Source organism: Malurus melanocephalus, unplaced genomic scaffold (assembly GCF_030028575.1).
Source record: "Malurus melanocephalus ecotype Western Australia unplaced genomic scaffold, MMel_1.1 scaffold_17, whole genome shotgun sequence".
NCBI lineage: Eukaryota > Metazoa > Chordata > Aves > Passeriformes > Maluridae > Malurus > Malurus melanocephalus.
In genome coordinates, this window is record NW_026623249.1 from 2,951,708 (window position 1) to 2,973,127 (window position 21,420).

Sequence of the window (21,420 nt, forward strand, 5' to 3'; positions counted from 1 at the left end):
CGCGGCTCGTCGCCGCCGGGCTGCCAGGCACGGCTCGGCTCGGCGCGGCTCGGCGCAGCCCGGCTCGGCTCGGCGCAGCCCGGCACCGCCCGCCGAGCCCCCCGCCTGCCTCCCGCCCACCCCCGCGCCGCCATGGACGGGGGCGCCTTCGGAGCGGGGAAAGCCGGCGGCGCCTTCGACCCGCAGGCCTTCATCCGGCAGCCGCAGACCATCCTGCGGTTCGTCTCCTGGGTAAGGCCCCGCCGCCCCCGGGGGCGGCACCGACACTGGCACCGGGGCGGGGGACGACCCGCTGGGCGGAGGGGGGCGCGGGGCTCCCTCAGGGACGGGCGGCCGCCACCGGCCCCGACCCCGACCTTCCTTCACAGCTGCATCTATGCACCTACACATACAGACATATGTAGATATATATAAAGTCATTATGCTGTATGTTACATACAATTACATGTTATTATATGTTTTTATCATATGCTGTTACGTATTACGTATTTCTTATATACTTTATATATGCATGTGTATTTGCATGTGTCCACATATATAATGTGCGTGTGTCCATCAGTATGTCTCCACACAGCCTAGATCCGTGCATACRCAGATATGTAGCAGATTCCATAGCATTTATGGCTGTATCTCTGTTATGTATGTATGCAAGTATGTCTGGATATAGGGATCTATCTCTGGGTTTATACATCTCTATATGTACAAATCTCCATATATATACACATGTATGTGTACACATAGATGTACAGCTGTATGTATATATATATCTGTGTTATGTGGATATAGGCCCATATAGGGTGAGAGCAGTCTGGTTTGGGGTTTCTTCCGTGGGAAGGGAAAAGGTGAGTCAGGTTGGACCATGACCCTGTCTCCATCTCTAGTGGTTTCCAAGGTTGGAGTGTTGTCTTTTTACTCTTCCATGCCTGTGTGTTTATGGTGGATGCAGGGAGGCAGCAGAATGCGGGGTGACAGGGGGAACCCTGGAGTGGGCATGCTGCAGTCCTGGAATTGCTACCCTGTGAGTCAGGGGGTGCCGGACTCGGACCATGCTGGCGTGAGTTGAGTGGGCTGTTAGGGCTGGATATTGCTCTGTGTTTTGCCGCTATCCTCTCAGTCCCCTAGCCTGGTTTCCCTGTAATGTTTCCCTCTCCGTAATTTTTGGGGAAGGGGGCAGGGGGAAAGAGGAGTCTAACGGGTGTGTCAGGGGGAGGTCTCTCTCTCTTCCCGTGACACTGATCCCATGGCTGCCCATGGGGCTGGCGCGTTTGTGCAAGAAGGTCATTGGGATTAAGGGAGCGAGAGCTGCAGCAGCGAGCTGGCGGGAGAGAGATTGAGGTCTCAGCCGGGAGCGGAGAAGGGAGGGCAGGGAGAGAGAGCAGGGGAGACACATGCGCRTGGGAGCTGGGAGGCAAAGCAGCAGGCTGACTTTGGGAAAATAAAATAAAAAGCAGTGCCAGTGGCGGATGGAAACAAGGAGGAAAGGGGAAGGTGGCCTGGATCGCTGGTGGTGGTGGTGAGGCAGCCTTTTTCCTCCCAGCCGGGTGGGTGCGTGACGTCCCCTCCGGGTGACTCGGAGGGTGGCTGGAGAGCCCCAAGACAGCTGAGGACTTGATTAATGCAGGCATTCTGTCTATCTGTCCATCTGCTTGAGCTTGTTTACAGTATAGTGCATCATGCTGGGAGTGGGTTGGCTGTGCCAGGGCTGCTGCTGGGCACCAGGCGAGGGGATATGAGTGCCCCCCGCCCCTGGGAGGCTGGAGTGGAGCCAGCCCGTGTGCCCGGGGATGATGGACGTGATGTGACCTACAAAGGCTCTCCCGTTGCTAATCTCTGTGGCGGAATTTCATCTTTCTCTATCTGCCTCTCAGTCTGGTGGGTTTTTTTCCCCTTCATCCGAACACTGCAGGATTTTGGCTTCCCAGAGGCGCCAGGTGAGGGAGAGAGAACAAGTAATATGTTTGTTTTTTAATTAGGCACCTAATCTGCTTCAGAGTATCTCAAACACTATTGGCTTGCTTGCTGAGCTCATTTCTATGCCCTGCAACATCCTTCCCTGGCAAGCTCTTGCTGGGGAGTGGGGTCTCCTTGGGACCCCATGCTATTTTTCCCTGCCCATCTGACCTTGACAGAGGACAGGATAGTATTTACCCCAGGCACTTGACATGACCCTGCAAATTAAAGTTCTTTTGCAGAAGCTGGAGGTGCTCCAGGTTGGCAGTTCAGCAAGGGAGGATGGCATGGCCATCAAGGTGCAAGGCTGTGCCTTCCTTCTCCTGTTTTTCCACTGGCGTGGTCTTGTCTGTCCTCCTGAACATCTCTCCTCTAGCAAAGCAGGGGAACCAAAAGCTCACCCCAAATATTTAGTGGTAGTTTTGGTATTTTTTTTTAAACTTGAGACCAAAAGGGTTCTTGTGGGCAGTGAAGTCCTCTCTGAGGCTGTAAATTGGTTGAATTTTGCTAAAAAAGACTAGTTCATGGTTTTCTTCCCTTCTCACTTCCTTTGGTAAAGGGTTCCATGGTTCCAGTGGTCAGAGGCTTTCCACTGTAAATGTGTTTGCTATCCGTTTCCTTTTGTCATCTTTTGCCCTTCAGTTTAAATGGTGCTTTTCCATCCMTGGTGTTTTCTTCTGGGTATTTATAAACTGTGATAGCATCCATACTTAGACTTTCTAGTGCCAGGTTCTACGAGCCAAACTCTTCTGGTGGCCAAGGACTCTCCCTCCTTGCGGTCCCTTTGAGAGTCCTTCCTTTCACAYCATGCTCTTGCACACACGAAAGTATTTTGCCTGCCATCTCCTGAGATCTCATAGCCCTTTATCCTTCCCATGGCATGAATGGTCCATTGTCTCCCTAGGGCAAGCTGGAGGCTCCTTTCGGCCCATTTCATGTGATGAGATTTCACTGAGAGCAGAAATTCTCATGATCGCTGCCTCAGGCAGTGACCTTGTGCTCAGGTCACACTTCCTTTTAGCAGACTTCATGATGGCATGGAGGTGCCTGTGGCTTTTTACCAATAGGCACCAAAACTGGCTCCTGCCCAGGGAGTTTGCAGCCCAGTTGAGATGGCAAATCTCCAGGGTGAACTGCAGGATCAGGAACAGATGGGATGACCAACTATTATTTATGTTGCTCCTTGCTGAAGAGGAGATAGGATAAATTTGACAAGGAGAATGCTAAACTATGGAAAGAGTTTAGCAATTCTGGAACATTTGCTCACCACAACAGTGTTGTGAGGCAGCTCAGGTTTCGTGGGTGCTTTGGAGGTCAGGCACAGCAAGAGTGAGTGTCACCCTGATAGAAAGGTTGCCTGGTTGCCTGATGTGCATGCTGGTGATCAGTGGTGGCTCTGTGAGGTGCTCATGTCAGGTTTGGATGTTTAGGTGACCCAGAAGCTGGAGCTATTGGTGCTACAGCTGGAGGTAGTGGAGCTGGGTGACCTACACCAGGCTGGAGCTGCACAGCTCTAGGATTGTTCCTGAAATAAAGCAGGCGAGTGTGAGCACATCCMTACCTGTTCCTGTTGTGCCCTGACCTGCAATGCTCTCCACAGCTGATGCAGGGGAGCTGGGTGGCTCCTTTGCAACCCGCAGGCGTTGGATGTAGAGCTGGCGCCATAAATAAGTAAAATGCTAATTGAAACAGGTTGTACCAGGTGCTCCTGTCTGCTTGGAAACCTGCTTGCTGGAGCAACTGAAGTGCTGCTGGATAGAAAAGCCTAACAAGGCAAAAGTAACTCTGATTTTGGAAGCAGGCCCAGCTTGCTTGGATGTGGGCTTGAGTAAGGTATTTCCACTGAGAGCTTCCCATTAAAACTTGTCACACAGATTGAGGTGCTGAGTCCCCCTCTCATGCCAAGGTCACTGCCTCTCCAAAGGGAGGTTCCGTAAAGAAGTTCACCTGCTGCTGTTGCCAGCCATGTCCTCTGGCTGATAGGAGCCTCCAGAACATTTGAGCTGGTACAGGAAGCACTGTCCTCTGTGTTTACAGGCACATCCCAAGCAGCTCCAGCTGAGCAGACAAGGGAGATGAAGGACAGGAACTACATTCCTGGCTTCCACATAACRGTCTGGCACCTGCAAGCTGGAGGATTGGAGCAAGCCACAGCATGGCAGAGAGCCCCAACTCCTGCCTTGCCAGCAGGTCCCTGGCTTGCCACATTCATGCTTGGCTTACAACACCATTTTGTCTCTTCCCAGGGATACACAGTATGGGCTTGCAGTGGCAGTTAAACTGAGCCTTAGAGCCTGGAGACATGGTTAGTCTAAAACCGGCCGCAACTGGGCTCCCACCTTCTTTCTGTCCCACATTAATTTAGCTGACACATTCCCTATGTTCCTGGCTCATAACTCATTCTTTCTCCCTCTGCTCCTCTACCTTATTTTTGCTGCAGCCACCATGCTCACTGGTTGCATGCTTGCCAKGTATGTTGGTGCAGATGAAAGAAACGCAGTGGTTCAAAGCACATGCTTTCAGTCAAGCCTTAGGGACAGTTCTTCGTGGGATGCCCTTGCCTAGGTTGGCTTCACAAAGGTTTTTGGGCGTTTGCTGTCAGTGGGATTGGGTGAAAGGCCATGTCAGAGGATGAACAACACATGACAGTTGCATGGTGATTCAGGTTGGATACAGAAGGTTGTGTTGTTTCCAGCATAGCATTTCCAGGAAGGATCTTTGAGCAGAAACAAATGTCTTGTTAATGACATTTCCAGATAAAAATCTGGGAAGTAGCATAGAGGGACCAAAGACAGTCAGAAACATGAGCAAAAAAGACAACCATGTATAATTTGCTGTTTCAAAACATGAGAGGCACACAGGGTAGAAACAGAGTAACTTCATGGTGATGGGACATGGCTAAGGCAAATATTTGTGGCAAAACAAGGCTGCAGAGAAGATTCCTGTGGCTGTGAGAGGAGCAGGCACTGCAGATGGCAGGGGATGCAGTTCTCTGCCTATGCTGGCACGGCCGAGCCAAGGAGAGGGTGATGTGTTGCTAGAAAAAAAACTGAACTCTTCCTCTTGGAAAAGATGGAACTTTTGGGTTGTCACTTTGCTGAGCAGTGGCATGGCAGTGTAGGGACTATCTAGAACACACAGAAGAACCTGGATACCACCCTGGACAGGTGGTTGTGGAGAATTGTCAGCACTAGTGGTGGGATAGAAGATGCTATTTAATCATGGGAAGTGCGTGAGACCTGGGCACAGGTCTCATGGGAGGTGGAAGGATTAATGGCCAGGCAGTCAGCTGCCAAACCAGGTGTGGGAAAAAAAAGCTGGCTGGCCAGGAAAGCATGTCCCAGATCCCATGGTAGGAATTAGGGATGTGGAGCCTTTCTCCCTTCAGTCACCTGCTCCAGCTCAGCCCCTCAGGGGAGCTGGTGCCATGTGGCTGATAGCCAGGGAGGGTGAGCTGGGAGGGAGGTGCTGGCATACCCGTGCTCTTCCCCTGTCCCATGTTCAGGGGGAAATGGCATCCAGGGAGACAGGCCTGCTCCAGCACCTGCACAAGGCTCAGACACTGTCGAGACTGTGGGCAGGAGTTGTTTGCTGCCTGCGTGGTGCTGGCTGGGGGAATAAATAGAGGCCGCCTATTTCCAAGCTGCCAGTCCCATGCATCTCAAAAGCTTCACATATTTTCTTCAAAATGAACTAAATAAAAGTAGATCTAATGACAATAATAATAATAATAATAATAATAATAATAATAATAACAATAATCCTTTACAGGGCACTCCAAAGCTTTACAGAGACTCCATTTGCAAGTGGCTGAATGAAAATGAAAGCCAGATGATCTCTGCCAGTTTATCATTTGCACCATCTCCTGCTCCTGCTTTCTTTTTAAACAGATTTATTCCTGGTCATTACCAGATCAGACTCAGGTTATGGCTTCATTCTGCCTGAGGGGGATTTGATTTGAAATCCCTCGAGGAATATACCATCAAATCATTTCCTCTCTATAACAGAATAAAAAAGGGGGTGTGTGAGAGGGAGAGGCAGCACGCAGTGCGACAGAGGCTGTGACTTGAGGGCATCGCAGCGAGGCAGAAACCCTCTTCAGCCTCCCCCCCACCACAGCCATCATGGGAATCTTGGGGATGAAATCAGGAAGGCAGCATGACAAAGTCCAGGGATAAGATGCAGGAAAATCCTAGTGCACTGCCAGAGGCTGGCTGTGGTTTGCATCCATCGCATGATGCTCAGGAGCATCTGATGTATGGCTGGGGATGGGCAGCATGGTGGAAAGCACCTCACATGATGCTCAGGAGGTTTTGCCTGGCTTTCTGCAGGGCTGAGCCTGCAGCGGGGAGGGACTGGAGAGTCTCTCTTCTCATCTCTCACCTTTGCCTTTGGCGAAATCAGATCACTCAGTTTACCAAGAGAAAAAAGTATTTTGTGTCAGGTTGCAGATATTTGCCTGTTTTGCAATTTTTTTCCACTATAATGAGCCTTTACATGCCTATAATGGCCAGCGTGAGCCCCTTGAGAAATGAGGAGAGGAAAACTCTCSGCTTCATCTCCTCCCTGCAGTGCTAAGCACTAAGTTCATTTTGCTGTGTCTTTTGGCATGTTGCTCTGCCTCTGTCAGCTTTGCAAAGCACCTGGCTTTGGGCTGCGCTTGGTGTCTTCGAAGCTCTTGGATGAAAACAGGAATCCAGGAAAAGGATTGAAACAACCTATGTGGACATAGGTTCATTTCTTAAACAYGGTCCTTAAGGAATGGTGAAATGGAGCAAAGCCAGGTCCCATCAGCAGGGCTGAGTTGGTCAGATCTTTTCCAAGTGCTGTTTTCTGACCCTTTTTTGAGTATAGCTGAATTTATTACTGCTTATTAAATGTGTACCTCCTGACAGGCTGCACACCTGCCTAACTGATGTTGCTCTTGGAYGCTTACAGAAACCCTCTCGACCTAAAAATCTAGTTACTTTAAATCCTGTTAAATTACTCAAGCAGCCTTGCTCAAGAAATGCGGCTGCTCAAGTGCACAAAGCTGGGGATGGCTGGCTGATTTTTGTTCCCAAGCATAAGAAAGTGGCTAGTGATCTCCCTCTGCAGAGTGGAAGGATGGGCTGCATTTGGGAGCCTGGGGAGGCCTCCCATTAGCCTGCAGACCAGCCACTTGCCTGCATCTTAGTGCTCAATGAGCAGGAAATTTCTGCTATCTTGTCCTTGCCTCCTRTTTGCAGATAGATGCGTATTTTGGGCCATTTTATCAGTGGCCCTAGGCAAGACTTTGTGCAGTGAGGATTTGCTGTGCCAAACGTGAAAAGAAGACACAAGCAGCAGTTATACAGAGCAGTAAGAGGCTTGTGCCAGTGCTGCTGGTCACTGGCATCTCTTTACAAGTACTGCAGATGTAGTGGRAACAGGAACATAAACACTTTATCCTTGAAAACTTGGTGCTTTGTTTATAATCTAGGCAGACATTCATAGTGCAACGGCTGCTTGGATCATCTTTGCAGGGCAGGGATTGTGMAATCAAGGAAATTAAATATATTTGCTCTTTCTAAGATAACTTGCCACATCAGTGAGCTTCCACTCAGCTGCTCCATTACCAAGAAGGAATAGCTGCCATGGATGAAGTGTGCAGTGTTTCTCTTAAAGGCTGCAGGATCTAAGCTCTCATAACTGTTGGGKTTTTTTTAAAGAAAATTATTTGTTGCAGCAGTTTCTGGGTATGGACATCATGGGACTAAAGCAGGGGATGTTGCCTGTCAGGAGCAGCAGCAGCAGCAGCAATTGCCTCTTTCGCAATTGCAAAATTCCTGCCTGGAATCTTTGGTTTGAGCCTGCCCATTCTTGCCCAATCTGTGTAATCCAGCCSAGCTCAAGGCTTCTGTGCACAGTGGGTCCTCACAGCATTCCACTGTGCCATCAGGGTGGTGACAGGCTGGCAAAGGGAGCAAGCCATCTCTTTGCCCTCTCTGCAGTGCCAGGGAGTGGAACATGGATCAGAGCTGATGCCAGTGGTGAGGAAAACACAGAGAGAAGGAGACATATCTTATACTACTGTGTTTTGGTCCATGGAAAACTCTCCTGAGGACAAAGAGTACTTTGGGGTGGCTGTTCCAGGACTCAGAAGAAAAGCATCCCGTGTCTTATTCTGCTCACAAGTGAGAGCACGCTTAGTGGAATCTCGCCAGAAAACGCCGAAGATCATCTGAAATCAGATGCTTGCCTGTAAATCATACCTTGGGCACCTCCAGGCTGTGAAACAGGTTTCTCTTCATAGGAGAAAAGTTTGGCATGTTTGCTGACTGCAGATGGAGAAGGGACAAAATTAGGGAGAGGGAGATGTTCCTCTGGTCTTGTGACTCTGAGCTGTGCCTTTATGATGTGCCAGCATATAAAGGTATGAAAGATCAAATGCAAAAAGAAATGTCCTYCCCAGCAGCAAACCCAAAGCTAAAAGCAGGGAGATGGGTATCAGTACATATCTCCACAGATGTGTCTCTGAGGAGGGACCATTACAGAAGTTCATTCATCCCAAATGAAGAAGCAGAGACTCACAATACAGCCCGTTGTAGGGGTTTATCTGACTCAGGGAATCAACTTTTTACCAGTTTTAAGTCCTAAACCAAAATTGAACACCAGACTATGCCACTTTTGAGACTGTTCCTCATCTTCCAAAGAGAAGATAAGCTTTCTGTCTAATGCTGCAGAAAACAGGGCACCCACTTTGTAAGCTCAGTATRTGGTGGTTGGTACTTCAGATGTCAGCATCGGTGCTGGTCACAGCCTCACACTGGGATGTCACTTCAGGAGACTGTCAGCTCTTCCTCCACTCAGAGGAACAGGGTGTTATTGCCAATGACCCTGCACACACCTGTCAGCCTGGCCTGTTGTGAAGGTGTATGAGACATCCCACTGAAAGAGCCTGGCTGTAATTGTCTGCAATTTTGCTGCTTTCCAAACCATTCAGGCTGAAGTTTTGAGGACTAAATCGTTGCTTTTAGCAGAAGAGATTCGCATTTAATTTTCATGGTCAATTTTTGCAAAATATGATCAATCTTGATTTGCAAGAAGGAGGAGGACAAATGGGTTATTTTACTTCTAAGCTTAAAAAACTCTTCTGATTTGCAGAGAAACCATGCAGTTCCTACACTTAGGAACACCATCTTCCAGCTTTTTTTAGTTTACTCTAGTGTGATACGCTCAATTTCAGCAACCCAAGCATGACCCAATTATGAGTCTCGAGGTGAAAAAATAATATTGGTGTCAGTTGATATTTGCTAGAGTTTGGCAAGTGAAATGTGGTTAGTGTTGAGTATCTGCCCCTGGGCTGTTGCGGGACTGTGAGTAAGGTTTTTCCACTGGTTCTTGATTCCACAGACAAAGCAGCAAAGGTCTGTGCTGTGGATCTCAGGTATCCAATCCCACTGATGATCAGTGGTGTATTGGTAGGCATTAATCAATGATTTTCCCTGCACTCCCAAAGSTGCTTCCCTGCTTTCTGGGCTGTCTTCTGGTGCTTGGTTGGGTTAAGTGGTACTGTGATCCTGACCTAGCAAACACTCAGACCTAGCTCCTCTTCCTGCAGGAGACTTGGCCTCCTTATCTCTTGTGTGCTGCTTCTTCTTGGGGTTGGGGTGGTGGTTCCAAGGGTGCCAAGTCTTGTTGTGCAGGTATCTCCTAGGCTGGTAGAGTACCCTGATGATATCCTAGCGCACTTYATACGTAAGTTCGTCCCATGCTTGAGGTCCCATTCCCCATTTCCCTGAGGCTCTCGCAGGCAGCCTCCAGTTGGCTGTTCCTACTGAAGGTCTCCAGGTGTCCTGCAAAGAAAAATCTGTACATGCTGCCTTAATATTACCCTCTTTCTTCTGTGGGGAAGGGGAAGCTGTTTATTTGAGATGCAGGACTGGGGCTGCTGTAAATAGCTCTCTGCTTTGGTGAATCTGCTGTGTCAAAGAGGGACAGTCTTGTTGCAGGCAACGAAGGCTAAGCCCATGAGCAAAGATTAAACCAGCAACTGCGGATCAGGGCATTTCTACCTGCACTCATCCTTAATTCTGCCTGATTTAAAATAACGTGCAGTGGCAGTGGTGGTGACAGGTAGGGAGCACTCACAGTGTCCCGATAAGTGGACCCAGAGTAGGGATGTTTGGCCCCTGAAACCTGTGGGGAAGGTTGGAGGGAGTTGGCATGTGGGTGAGTGGGCAGGATAGGTGGTGTCATGGACTGGGCTAATGGAAAACTGCTGGGGAGATGGGGAGAATGGAAGCCCAGCAGAATGGAGTTGCAGAGCAAGCAAGGCTGTGGATTGTGGGAAGGTGGCTAGGGAAAAGAATGTAGTAGCTTGGTAGATAAAATCAGTGAACAGATGCATGGTAGAAACAATTTCTTGAAGGGAAAGGAGTGAGTGGGAGAATAAGTGCAGACTAAGAGGATTTCCACTACTTGAAGTCACTGTATGCAGGCAGTCGCACCAAGACCGTATCCCAATTTACACTCCGTGTCACCTCCCTGTGTGTCTGTTGGAAGCCACCTTTACTCCAGACTGCAATTGCTTTGCATTGCTTTAGGTCAGATGGATAAAAGGTTCAATCTATAAATGTCCTATTTTAAGCTAATCCTCAGAAATAAAATGAGACCATGTCCCTAGTAAATTCCCTGTGGCTACAGCCCAGGCAAGGCAGCAGGGTAGGAGCTCAGCAGAGCAGWGAGGTGCTGCCAAAGGGTGTCGGTCGCTTGCAGATCTCTGCTCCTTTGTGCTGATCCAGAGAGATGGGGCTTGCCCTGACATGTCTCCATCTTCCCTTCCCACCAGGTGTTCTCCATCGTGGTGTTTGGCTCCATTGTCAATGAAGGGTATGTGAACCGTGTGGATGAGTTAGAAGAGCACTGCATTTTCAACCGCAATCACAATGCCTGCAACTATGGCATTACCGTGGGTGTCCTCGCCTTCCTCAGCTGCCTTCTTTACCTGGCTCTGGATGCCTACTTCCCACAGATCAGCAGCGTCAAGGACCGCAAGAAGGCAGTGCTCTCGGACATCGGAGTCTCGGGTGAGCTTCCTGGCCATTTGGCCATAGTTGGCCATAGGCTTATTCCAGGCATTCAGGCAAACTGCCCCATATCAGAAGTGGAGTGAGAGCAGAGTCAGGTGAAGCACCTGAATTTGTTACGGACTTTGGGCTTGCAAATTCTTTCACAGTTAGCCACTTGCCTAGCAGTCCCATGTACAGCTGACAAGAGAATGTGCCATGTTTTGCTGCTGCTTAGGAATGCCCGTTTCCCTCACTGCCAGGTGTATAGTGGTTAATACTCTACGTTCAAACCACRACAGTGCCTGAGCCTGGTAGAGAGGGTGAGTATCTCCTACTTTGAGCCCTTTCCTGGGGGCACTGCGTATTAGGGATCCTTCAGTGGCTTTCCTTGATATTAGTCCCTGAGCTGTTCTGTATCGAGCACAAGCTGGTCTCTGTGCAACAGCAGACCAGCTGCTTCCCACTCTTCTGCAGCTCCTGCAGAAAGAATCACTCTTTGCTTGTCCTTGCAGGACAGGATTGGGAAGCAGTGGCTGTTTCATGGAGGCCAGGTGATTGCTCTAGTACTGGAAGCCCTTCAGGCTCCCTCCCAAGGCCAAATGCAAGTCCTGTGATCAATCCAAACACAAGCAAATGAACTCTCCTGAGGTGCTTTCTGCAAACACCTATTGCCACCTTGAGAATTTGCTGTCAGGGAGCTTGCCAGCTCATTTGGGCTCAGACTTGGCTGAGCAGACAGTTTTTCCTAGTCTGTAACATAGTGGGTCTCAGAGGGTTGAAATTTCCRTAGAAATGTGATATGTGTATGCTATGCTCACACATACCCTCTTGATGTCTCTGTCCTTTCCTTTGACATGCCGGTGGTGGTCCATCCCAGCCTTTTGGGCGTTCCTCTGGTTTGTTGGCTTCTGCTTTCTGACCAACCAGTGGCAAGCTTCGAAACCAGAGGACAACCCACTGAATGAGGGAGGGGATGCAGCCCGAGCAGCCATCACGTTCTCGTTCTTCTCCATCTTTACCTGGGTGAGTACTGTGGCCATGATGCTGGATCAAACGTCCTCTGTCCTGTATTATCTTGTGGGGAATGAAAGGTGACTGGCTAAGAGTGATCCCCTCYGGGATCTCAGTTCATATGGCTTCTGAAAAGAAAAAGCAGGAGAGCAGGTAGTTGGGAAATGAACTTGGGAAACCGGGACTCAAAAACTTATGTGGAAGAAGGTTTTTAGGGCACTAATAAGCACAATGGGAAAGAGAGTCCCATATCCCACTAAAGAGTGTTCTTGACAGACCTTGGACAAGCCAGCTCCCCAGCCACCATTGTCATAGAATCATATGACAATCTGGGTTGGAAGGGACCTTTAAAGGCCATTTAGTCCAACCCCCTGCAAAGACCAGGGACATCTTCCTTTAGATCAGATGGCTCAGAGCCCAGTTCAATCTGACTTTGAATGTCTCCAGGAACAGGGCATCCACCACCTCTCTGGACAATTTGTTACCATTTTTGCTCAGTGTCAGAGGACTTCAACAGCATTTTCACCTTACAGACACTAAGCAGAGAAGGGAGCTCCAGGCCAGGGTTTGTACTCATCTCCCTCACAGCTTTGCTCTCATCTTGTGAGATGTCATCATTGTGTTTCTGGACTCTGTCTGTACCCACCACTAGAGTGCCACCTCACTGGGTCACCTCTTAGGAAGGTGATGGTACTGTCTTAAGACTGCCCTTTCCCTAGCAATTCTTTATTGCTGGTTTCCGGGAAAAACTGTTGTGTGTAATATAAATATCCCTGATGACTTCCTCTTGCCTCTGAAAGCACCAAGCTCAAATTATTTTTTTCTAAAGTGACAGGATAGTACCAAACAGGAAAGCATTTTAACCCTGTCTCCATGCATAAGCCCTTGTGGCTTTATCTTCTCCTCTTCCTACAGTCCTTGGYGTTGGGCAGGGGCCAGGTAGGAAAGGTGCTGTAAGACCATGGAGCTGCCAGAGGGGAAAGGGGGCTGCAAAAGGTTATGCTGACAGCACCCTCACCACTGGGCAGGATCAAGGGACAGCAGTGTGTGTGTTCCCTTTATGAGCTGTGTCCTGCACTTGAGTGCTGCCAAAAGCCCCTTGCAAGCTCCAGCAAAAAGTGTGACAAGGAGCAAGGGGTCCCTCAGGACACTTTTGGAGGTGCCATCGCCTGCAGTGGTCTTCTCCCATGCACAGGCTTGCAAGTGGCTGAATAGGCGTTCTCTTCCCCTGGTTCCTTGGGGTTTGTGTTTATTTCAGTCACGCACTCTAGTTTGCTCTACCTTACTGATTCTCCTTCCCACACCCCTCTCTCTCCTCACAGGGCTTCCTCGCATTTCTGGCTTTCCGGAGACTCGGAGACATTAATTTTCAGGAGGAATACAATACCCTGTTCCCTAACTCCCCATCCTTGCTGCCTTAGTGCCCCTTGCTGATGGGAGAAGTTGGGGGAAGGGGTGGAGGGATGCAGCTGGAGGAGGTCACTGAGGAGAGCTGGTTCCAATGCCTTTACTATGAGTGTGTGATCACTGCAGGGCTTGGGATGGAAAGATATGGGCCATTGAATTAGAGAGGGCTTGTCCACTAAATGAGGCATCTCCCTCTGGAGAATTGGAACTGGCAATTTCTTCTCCTCTTCTGCTCCCTTCTCTCCCTCACCCATACACTAACTAATGCTGTGTAACACCACTGTGCCTTTTTTTGATGACTACTCAGACCTAATACTACAGCCAGGAGATGCCCTCTGTCCCCACCATTTTATCTCTTCCATTTTTTCCCAGACCTCATTCTCCAAAAACCTGTTTCCCATCACCTGCTAGACTGCTCACCTCTCTCAGGGATGTTCTGGGACAATGAGCCATGCCTGCTGAGCCCTATGCCCAGGCTCCCCCAGTCCACCAAAAGGTACCCTGGTCTGGGAAGCAGCTTGCTGTTCCTTCCCAAGGTCTGTGTTACACCTTGTGGGTGTTGACTGGTAAAGGGGTTACAGGGAGTGACCTCTACCTCAGTACTCAGAGGCAAATCCTGCTCTCCTTACTGGCCTTTATGAGCCAGATGTCCTCTGGTTCATGCAGCCCAGCAGCCGAGCCCTGTGCAGTGTTGCCAAGACAGATTGCCTTCCCAAAGCCAGGAGGGGCTGTCTGGGCCATGCCAACTGAGCCTSTGTGGCCTGTGCAATATTGGTGAAACCCCACCGCCAGACAGGAGCTGCCCTGCACATCCCAGAGAGAACGGGGAGCCTTGGCAGGCTGCACACAGCCAGCTGGACTCACAGCCATCCCTGTCCAGTCCTCCTCTGTCCTGGCGGGCTCATGCTTTCTGTGGGACAGTCTGGACTTCTGTGCTCTTGGGGCTTTTTACCGGTGGTTTGCCAGGYGGGCCTTGCACACTAATCCGTAACCATTACTAACCCCACTTTTGTTTGTTTCTCTTTTTCGGTACGTTCCCCTTCTTTTCCCTCTTCCCTCCCCTCTCTGCTTCCCATCTCTTCCCTCCACCTCCTCCCTTAAAGGTGGGCCAGGCATTCCTGGCGTATCAGCGTTTCCAGCTGGGTGCCGATTCGGCCCTCTTCTCCCAGGACTACATGGACCCAAGCCAGGACTCCGGCATGCCTTATGCTCCCTACACGAATGAGGAGGATGCTACAGATGCGGTGGGGACATACCAGCAGCCCCCTCCAGCAGATGCTTTCGACACCGAGACACAGGGGTACCAAACGCAGAACTACTGAGCCACCAATGCCCCTTTCCCTTCCCCTTTCCCTTCTGCCCCCTTTCCCACTGCCGGCAAAAAGCCGAGGCACAAACAAGACACGTGCATAGTGGTACAAGAGGTGGCTCTCAGCTATGCTCCAGCCTTCTGGGTCATCTGTTTTTATTTATTGTTTTTAAAAAAGGAAAAAAAAAAGGAAAAAAGGTTTCCCCATCACCTCTTCCTTTTCCTCTCCCACCAAGCTACCTGCCAGAACCAAATTTTTTCAAAATCTGCATTTTGACAGGAAGGTCCCCATTTTCCTCCTTTCCCTCCTGCCTTGCTGCAAGAGGGCAGAGTCTGTCTGGTAGACAGTCTCTCCTGGTGGACAGAAGAGGAGCTATGGCACCGGCAGAGCAGGTGTTGGAGGCAGAACAGAAGAAATGAGAGGGAGAAGAGGTAGTATCACTAAAGGTTGGAGCAGATGTGGGAGTATCCAAATTGGTCTGGAGCACCTGGTGGCTCAGGGAGGGGAACAGTGTTGGAGTCAGCATACAAGAGTGTGAGGAGGGGCCTGGAGGACAGAAGGAATGGCATTCTCCATGTAAAGATGGATCTTTTCCCTGCCACATGCTAGTGAAGGAGTGGTGCTGCTTTATTTTTAGAGAGTTTGGGAGAAGTGGTATTGGGGAGGGGGAAAGCACAAGGAGAGAAAATGGGGAAGGGAAAAAGGAAGATTTGCAGGTACAATCAGGAATCACAGACATGTCTCTAGGTTACAGCAAGAGACTGAGCAGAGCAGAGGGGTAGTGCCCTGAGATTCACTTATTCCTTGGCCCCCTTGGATTGAGGTGGAGCTGAGTCCCTTTGCGTGTATGTGCTGCTAGTCACTGCTCTTCTCAGACCAGTGTTTGATGAGGCAGGAGGGGAGCCATGTCCAGTCCCTGGTCCCAGATACAGTGCTTGTGGAAGGAAGGATTGAGGAGGTGGGCTTCTAGAGAGCCCTGAGAGCCTTCAACCCCAGCTAGGCCGGTTTGAGGGGAGCTTTGTCATTGCACCCAGGGTGGGAGGAGAAAAAAAGCAGTTTTGCTCCTCAGGTCTTGCTGAACCTTCCTCTGTTCCTCTGTGTCTTTACAATAATGCAAAGCCTCTTGCTGACACCATCTTTGTAGCACATAGGAATGGAGCAGGACCCCACTTAGAAGGAAATATTGCTGCTGGGATGGCCAGTATGCGTCTATCTCTTGCACAGGGGCGCAACCAAGCAGGGAAGAGTCCTGCCGTGCATGGCTGTGCTATGCCTCCCACTCAGATGGGAAGGAGATCTTGGTGTGCAGAGAACTGGTTGGAGCCAGACTGAGTTGTCTGAAAACTGGTCTTTCTGTACTTGCCATAGGCCATAGCTTAGTGCTCTTCTGCGGCATCTCAGAACTTGCCTGACTTTAAAGCCTCRCCTAGGTGGCAGCAGTGACTCTTAGATAGAGCTGGTATGGGTATCATTCCATGCCCTTCATGATTTTGCTYCAAGTAAAGACACAGCTGTGGAAGCCCACTCTCTGTTCCAGGTTAGAAATTAAGTCTGTGCGCGAAGATAGATTCCTAGATTTCCCCTAAATGGAAATAATTCAGCAATAGCTACCTAGACAATTCTCTCAGGCACAGACACCACTCAGAGCACAAGAAGCAGGGTTTACCTTGCAGAAGTGAGGAGCTTCATCCCCCAGGCAGCCACCGTGCTTGATGCAACASTGGTCCCAGCAGAGATCCAGAGCAGATCCGAAACCAGTAAGTGCCCACACTGCACATCCAGCCTATTCCTCATGGTGCCCTTAGGAGTGGGGAGAATGGGACACATTCTGGCCTGTGGCTGTGTGAACATCTCATCTGGAGGACACCGAGATTACCAGTCCTTCCCTCCTCCCAGTGTCCCACAAAGATTGGGAAGAGGTAGAAACTGTAGAGCAGCCGGCCCTCAGAGGGAAGTGGAGCAGTGTTCTCCAGTGTATACAGGTACTGTTTCTCCCTGTTCCTACCAGCACACTTGTGTGTGTCCCCTTGGCTTGGCCTTCCCAGGTTTGCCCCACCTTGCTGGTGGTTATCCACTGGTGAGGACAGGAGCGGCAGAACAGGTAGCTGTAAGGACTCAGCAGAAATGACTGGGCACACATCCCTTGCTCTGTAGCTATGAGTGAATGCAATACTGTAAATAGGAGGGGTGTTTGTTGGAAGGAAGCCCCTCGAGCTTCATTTTATGTGGGCGCAGCCTAATATTTAGGCTTGGGACAGGTTTACTTTATTAAGAGAGGCTTGTTGTGACTGGATATGGGGGGAGCACCCTCCAGTCTTTCTCCCACCAGGGGAGAAGAACGAATGAATGACAAGGTGGAGGAGGAGAGAAATCAGTTGTACTCACCCAGCCTCATCTGTGTCATCCTTCTTGCTTTCATTTGGGTTGTGGGGAGGGAACCAAGAGGAAGAGGAGGCTATGAATAACCAGCTCTCAGTACAAAAATGTGTTGTGTCTTTTGGGAGGTCTCTTCTCCATGAGTGACCAGGCACATAAGGAGAGGTACAGACAGTATGTGGGGCATCTACCTGGGGCTCTCTTTTGGGGTGTGGTGCAGGAGCATCTTGCATGCCCCTTCTCCCATCAGTTATGTAGGTGGCTGAACATCATTTGGGGCTGACTAATGAGCAAGCTTTTCTTAATCCAATTTGGCTTGCTTCCCTCATGTAACCAGCTGATGGGCTTAGGTGGGCTTGAAGCAGGAATGAGCTTCCCCCTCAGAACCAGCACTTCAGTGAGACATGAGCCAGGTGGCTTCATCTTGAGCTAYTTCCCATCTCTCTGTTGTTCTCCTTGCTTTGTGTCATAAGAATAGCATTAATGTCACAGGGGACACTACTATAGTAGACACTTAGACAGCTTCTTACTTTTGCTCATGGGAGAAGACATTACTCCGTTTGCCTTTGCAGTGGAGGGTTGGTGGTGACAGACCTGGGAGTGGGACTCTTCTTGTTTGCATGTAGCCCTTTAAAGGCAAAATGCAATTTCCAGTGTCATTTTCTGGTTCTGCAGCTGATGAGACATACAGATCTACCCAAAGGGCTGGTTATCTTATCTTAGGTGCTTCTGATAAGGTGCTGCCAATTTCTGGTGGTCATAGGCGAGACCGGAGCAGCTGACTGGAACATGTCCCTTTTACATTCTAAGTGTGGGTGAGATCAGCCCCACTATAGAGATTAGGAGATCAGAGGGAAGCTGTGTAAGCAAAATTATAAGGCAGCTTTCTTCCTCCTCTGCCATTTGTTCAGATTATAGAGTATTACGCATTACAATGGTCCCTTGATGTCTTCTTATCTTGCGAAGCCCCCAAGTAAGAGACTTTTGTGGAAGCAGAGGCTGTGAAGGGCAAACAGATGATGAAATCTTGCCCAAGTTCTATCTGTGGCTTCAGCCTCCTRATGTGTCCCCATCCCTTTCTCACCCATATCCCCACCATCCTGTTCATCACCTCATCAAACACCCTTCCTCTGCATTATTCCTGGCAGTTCCCTCAGGGGAGGAGGTGTCTTTGTCCCTGTACTCTTGCAAGCACTTGGGAGGACCCAGGAAGGCAGCATTGCAGGGTGGTTCCCATAGGAGTGTCAGCTCCCATCCCAAGAGCAGGTACAAGGTAAGGAGCCCAGTGAGGCCACCTCACTCAGCAAGTTCAAACCATCCATCCAGACAACTCCCTGCTGCCTGTGTGGCATTTGTAACATCACCTGGGCTGCCCTGCCCCTTCCCCTGCCACATTACTGCCTGTGTATAGTATATATATTATATATATATATATTTAAAAAGATGTATAATATAAAGCTATACATATATACGTATATATGATGACTCATGGATGGCCTGCCGCATACAGGATCCTCTGAGTGGTCTTGTCTAAGCCCGAGTGTTCCTTCACCCCTCCTCCCCTTGCCCCTGCCCCTGTCCGTTCCGAAATTCAACTACAGCGAACCCCGCCACCTCGGCACCTGTGTTTACAATGTCCTATATATTTGTGGTTAACAAAGTGAAGGTGGTAACTACTGGTGTCTCAATAAAGTTACAACGTTCAAAATAACCATACTGTATGGAAAAAAATTGTGTGGATTTTCTTATTTGGGAAGGGATGGCTTTTTTATCTTGGTTTGCTACAAGAGCATTGCTTCATGCTCCTGCATGGCCAAGCTGGCAAATTTAGTGACTATCAGTGGCTTGAATGGAGGAAAGAAACCTAAATAACTGACCTTATTGATGTGTTTCAGTGGGAGCTAATTATAACTTGTCTTACTTGGCCTRAGTTTCAAATAACACACACCATCAAGTGTCTCTCACCTAATTGGTAGGAAAATGTGAGGAACCTGACATGCCATGTTAGAAGTAGACTCACACTGTGAAAAGGATGTGGCAATAGGAGGTGTGGATGGGGTACTTACAGGAATGTAGGATACAAACCTATATGAAAATAAACAGCTGTATTTCCACACCCAGGGAAGCAGATCTGTTTAGTCCTTTGATGTGTCTTTATCTCTATTCATCTATGTGTGACCATTGCTCGGGTGTCTGGTATACTGCAGGTTTTCAAAACATAATCAGATCCTGGAAAATGAGCTCTCAGGGCACTGCCGACAGTGGGTGCCAGTGATTGGTAGCCCACCACTGAAAAGGATCTTGTTTCAATATGATTTGAAATAAAAATGAAATTCAAAATCCCATCCTGTGCTGATGATTAGCTAAAGCTTCCTTCTCATCCCTTTTAATGAGTCTGTCACCTGAGTACCTGAGTATCACATTTCCCAAYTCTTGTAGGATTTGAGGACAGTAAGCAGAGGCACATGATGGTGAACAGGCTCTAGCCAGTCCTCCAAACTTGCTTCCCTCTTGGGGACACAACTGAGCACACGCTGCAGCTGCGCATCAGRTTATATGCAAAAGTATTGGTGGACCGATCCATCTGTTTCATGATTAATCTTTGTTTGGACAAAGACCCTTCCAACAGTCACAGCTTTTGGGGTGGATGTGTTGTGGAGATRCCAAGCCCACAGAGAGGCAAATGTCTGTGTTGGCAACAGGTGGAATTAAAAACTTGTGAGACAAGATGTTGCCAAAAGCAAGCATTTCAAATTAATAGGACGCCAACATTACTAGTTTGTGTTTTCTAATASTTTGAAATCTCTTTAATTTTGCTTTCTGGTCTTTCAAATGCTTATGAGTCATGTTTTGAAGCTTCTCCCTGCAGCCATGACATCTAGAAGCAGTTCTGTGATAAAGTTGGTTTTTTTTTTTTTTTCACATAATCCCAGAACTCAAGGAGATAAAATTTTAGTGTGTCAGGGTATTAAATAAAATTATATGAAACAACCCTGTTCCCTCTGTGAAAAATCCAGCTGGCCTAAAACTGTAGAAGCTCTGTTTTGCAGTGGTATTTGACTCTCTTGCGGGGATCAGCACACCCTCATCATTCCCCCTTTCTCTGGCAGTAGCTCTTCACATTGGCTCTCCAACTCTCAGAGGGTGCTGGGGGGAAGAAATCTGTTGTTTCCAGCTTTCCTTCCTTATACTTGTTCTTTCAATTGCCCCATCTTATTTCTCTGCCCTTCCAGCATGCCTGGAAACAGTGACCTATAAAGAAGTGAGGAGCATTAGGGCAGCTGTACCTGTGGGAAGCATCTACCTGGTCAGGGTAGATGAGGTGACCTCAGGGTGAGCTGTGTGAGGCTTCACAGTGCCACCTCTCCACCATCCCTTTTCTGTCTGCCGTAGGAGCAGAGCAAGTATTGCAAGCTGGCTTTGTCAGAGAGACCCTTTTTTTCCATGTCACCTCCTACAAGCTTTGCTAAAAATCACTACTTGTCTTTCCAGCCGCAGCCTCTGTTATCATCAAAACAGAAAAAAAAAAAATCTCCCTAAACATATCTCACAAATGATCAGTAGAGAGTAACTAAATGATGTGATGGCTTCTGCTGGCAAWCCAATAAATGCTTCTGGGTTTCTGGGCGCCTACAAGAGCATTGTGCCAGGGCTGCCCCAAGCTCCCTGTTCCCCATGGCATGTTGTTCAGTCATGCTGTTCATCTTTCATCCAGCAGCCRAGCAGTGTCCATGCTCCTTCCTTTCCTTTCAATAAAAATAGGAATGCAGCTGTACAGCTTTGCACCAGAATACTGTGTGTATAATCCCTAGCACYGGGGACAGAGAAAATTGGAGAATAATTACAAAAAGAGGGAGGAATGAGAAGAGAAGGGAGAGCTGTGTATCTGGTAGCCACTGAATCATATAATTCATTTACTTGTGYATGGATGGTGAGGTTCAGTGACCAATATCCTGCATTCCTGAGGAGATTTTGGCTGCATGGGAATACAGCATGGCAATTTCTGAGAGGATTTGCAAAAAGTGAGAAGCATAAATAAAGGTTAAAATAAGCTTGATCAACGCAGTCAACATAAACTCAGTGCAGTATTTCATCTTCCAAGTGCTGCATAAAGCTTTCRGTGAGCAGACGTTCACAGAGCACCTCACCAGCTTCTGTAACACTTTCCTTTGGAGGACTGTGAAATGCTGGACAAACATGCTTTAAATGCTGCAAATGGCCTCGTTAGCTAAATTCTACTATTCACTTTTTTCCAGGCCAAGCACTTAATTGACTCACTCAAGGTTAGGGCAGAAGCTCAGTGGCAGAACCACAGGAATATCCAGGCAGAATGT

The 21,420-nt window shown here is 48.9% G+C and overlaps 1 protein-coding gene across 2 annotated transcripts; it reads left to right on the forward strand.

Annotated features, from left to right (window-relative positions):
• Nucleotides 1-22: 22 nt before the first annotated feature.
• SYNGR1 (synaptogyrin 1) lies at nucleotides 23-19,426 on the forward strand. 2 transcript variants are annotated; one of them, XM_057388697.1, is made up of 4 exons: nucleotides 23-231; nucleotides 10,763-11,000; nucleotides 11,860-12,005; nucleotides 14,504-19,426. In XM_057388697.1, exons 1-4 carry the CDS (start codon nucleotides 133-135, stop codon nucleotides 14,720-14,722), a joined length of 702 nt encoding a protein of 233 aa, XP_057244680.1. In that variant the 5' UTR covers nucleotides 23-132; the 3' UTR covers nucleotides 14,723-19,426. The 2 variants fall into 2 exon arrangements, with proteins under 2 accessions (XP_057244680.1, XP_057244673.1); XM_057388690.1 differs by lacking the exon at nucleotides 14,504-19,426 and adding an exon at nucleotides 13,316-14,481.
• Nucleotides 19,427-21,420: the final 1,994 nt, after the last annotated feature.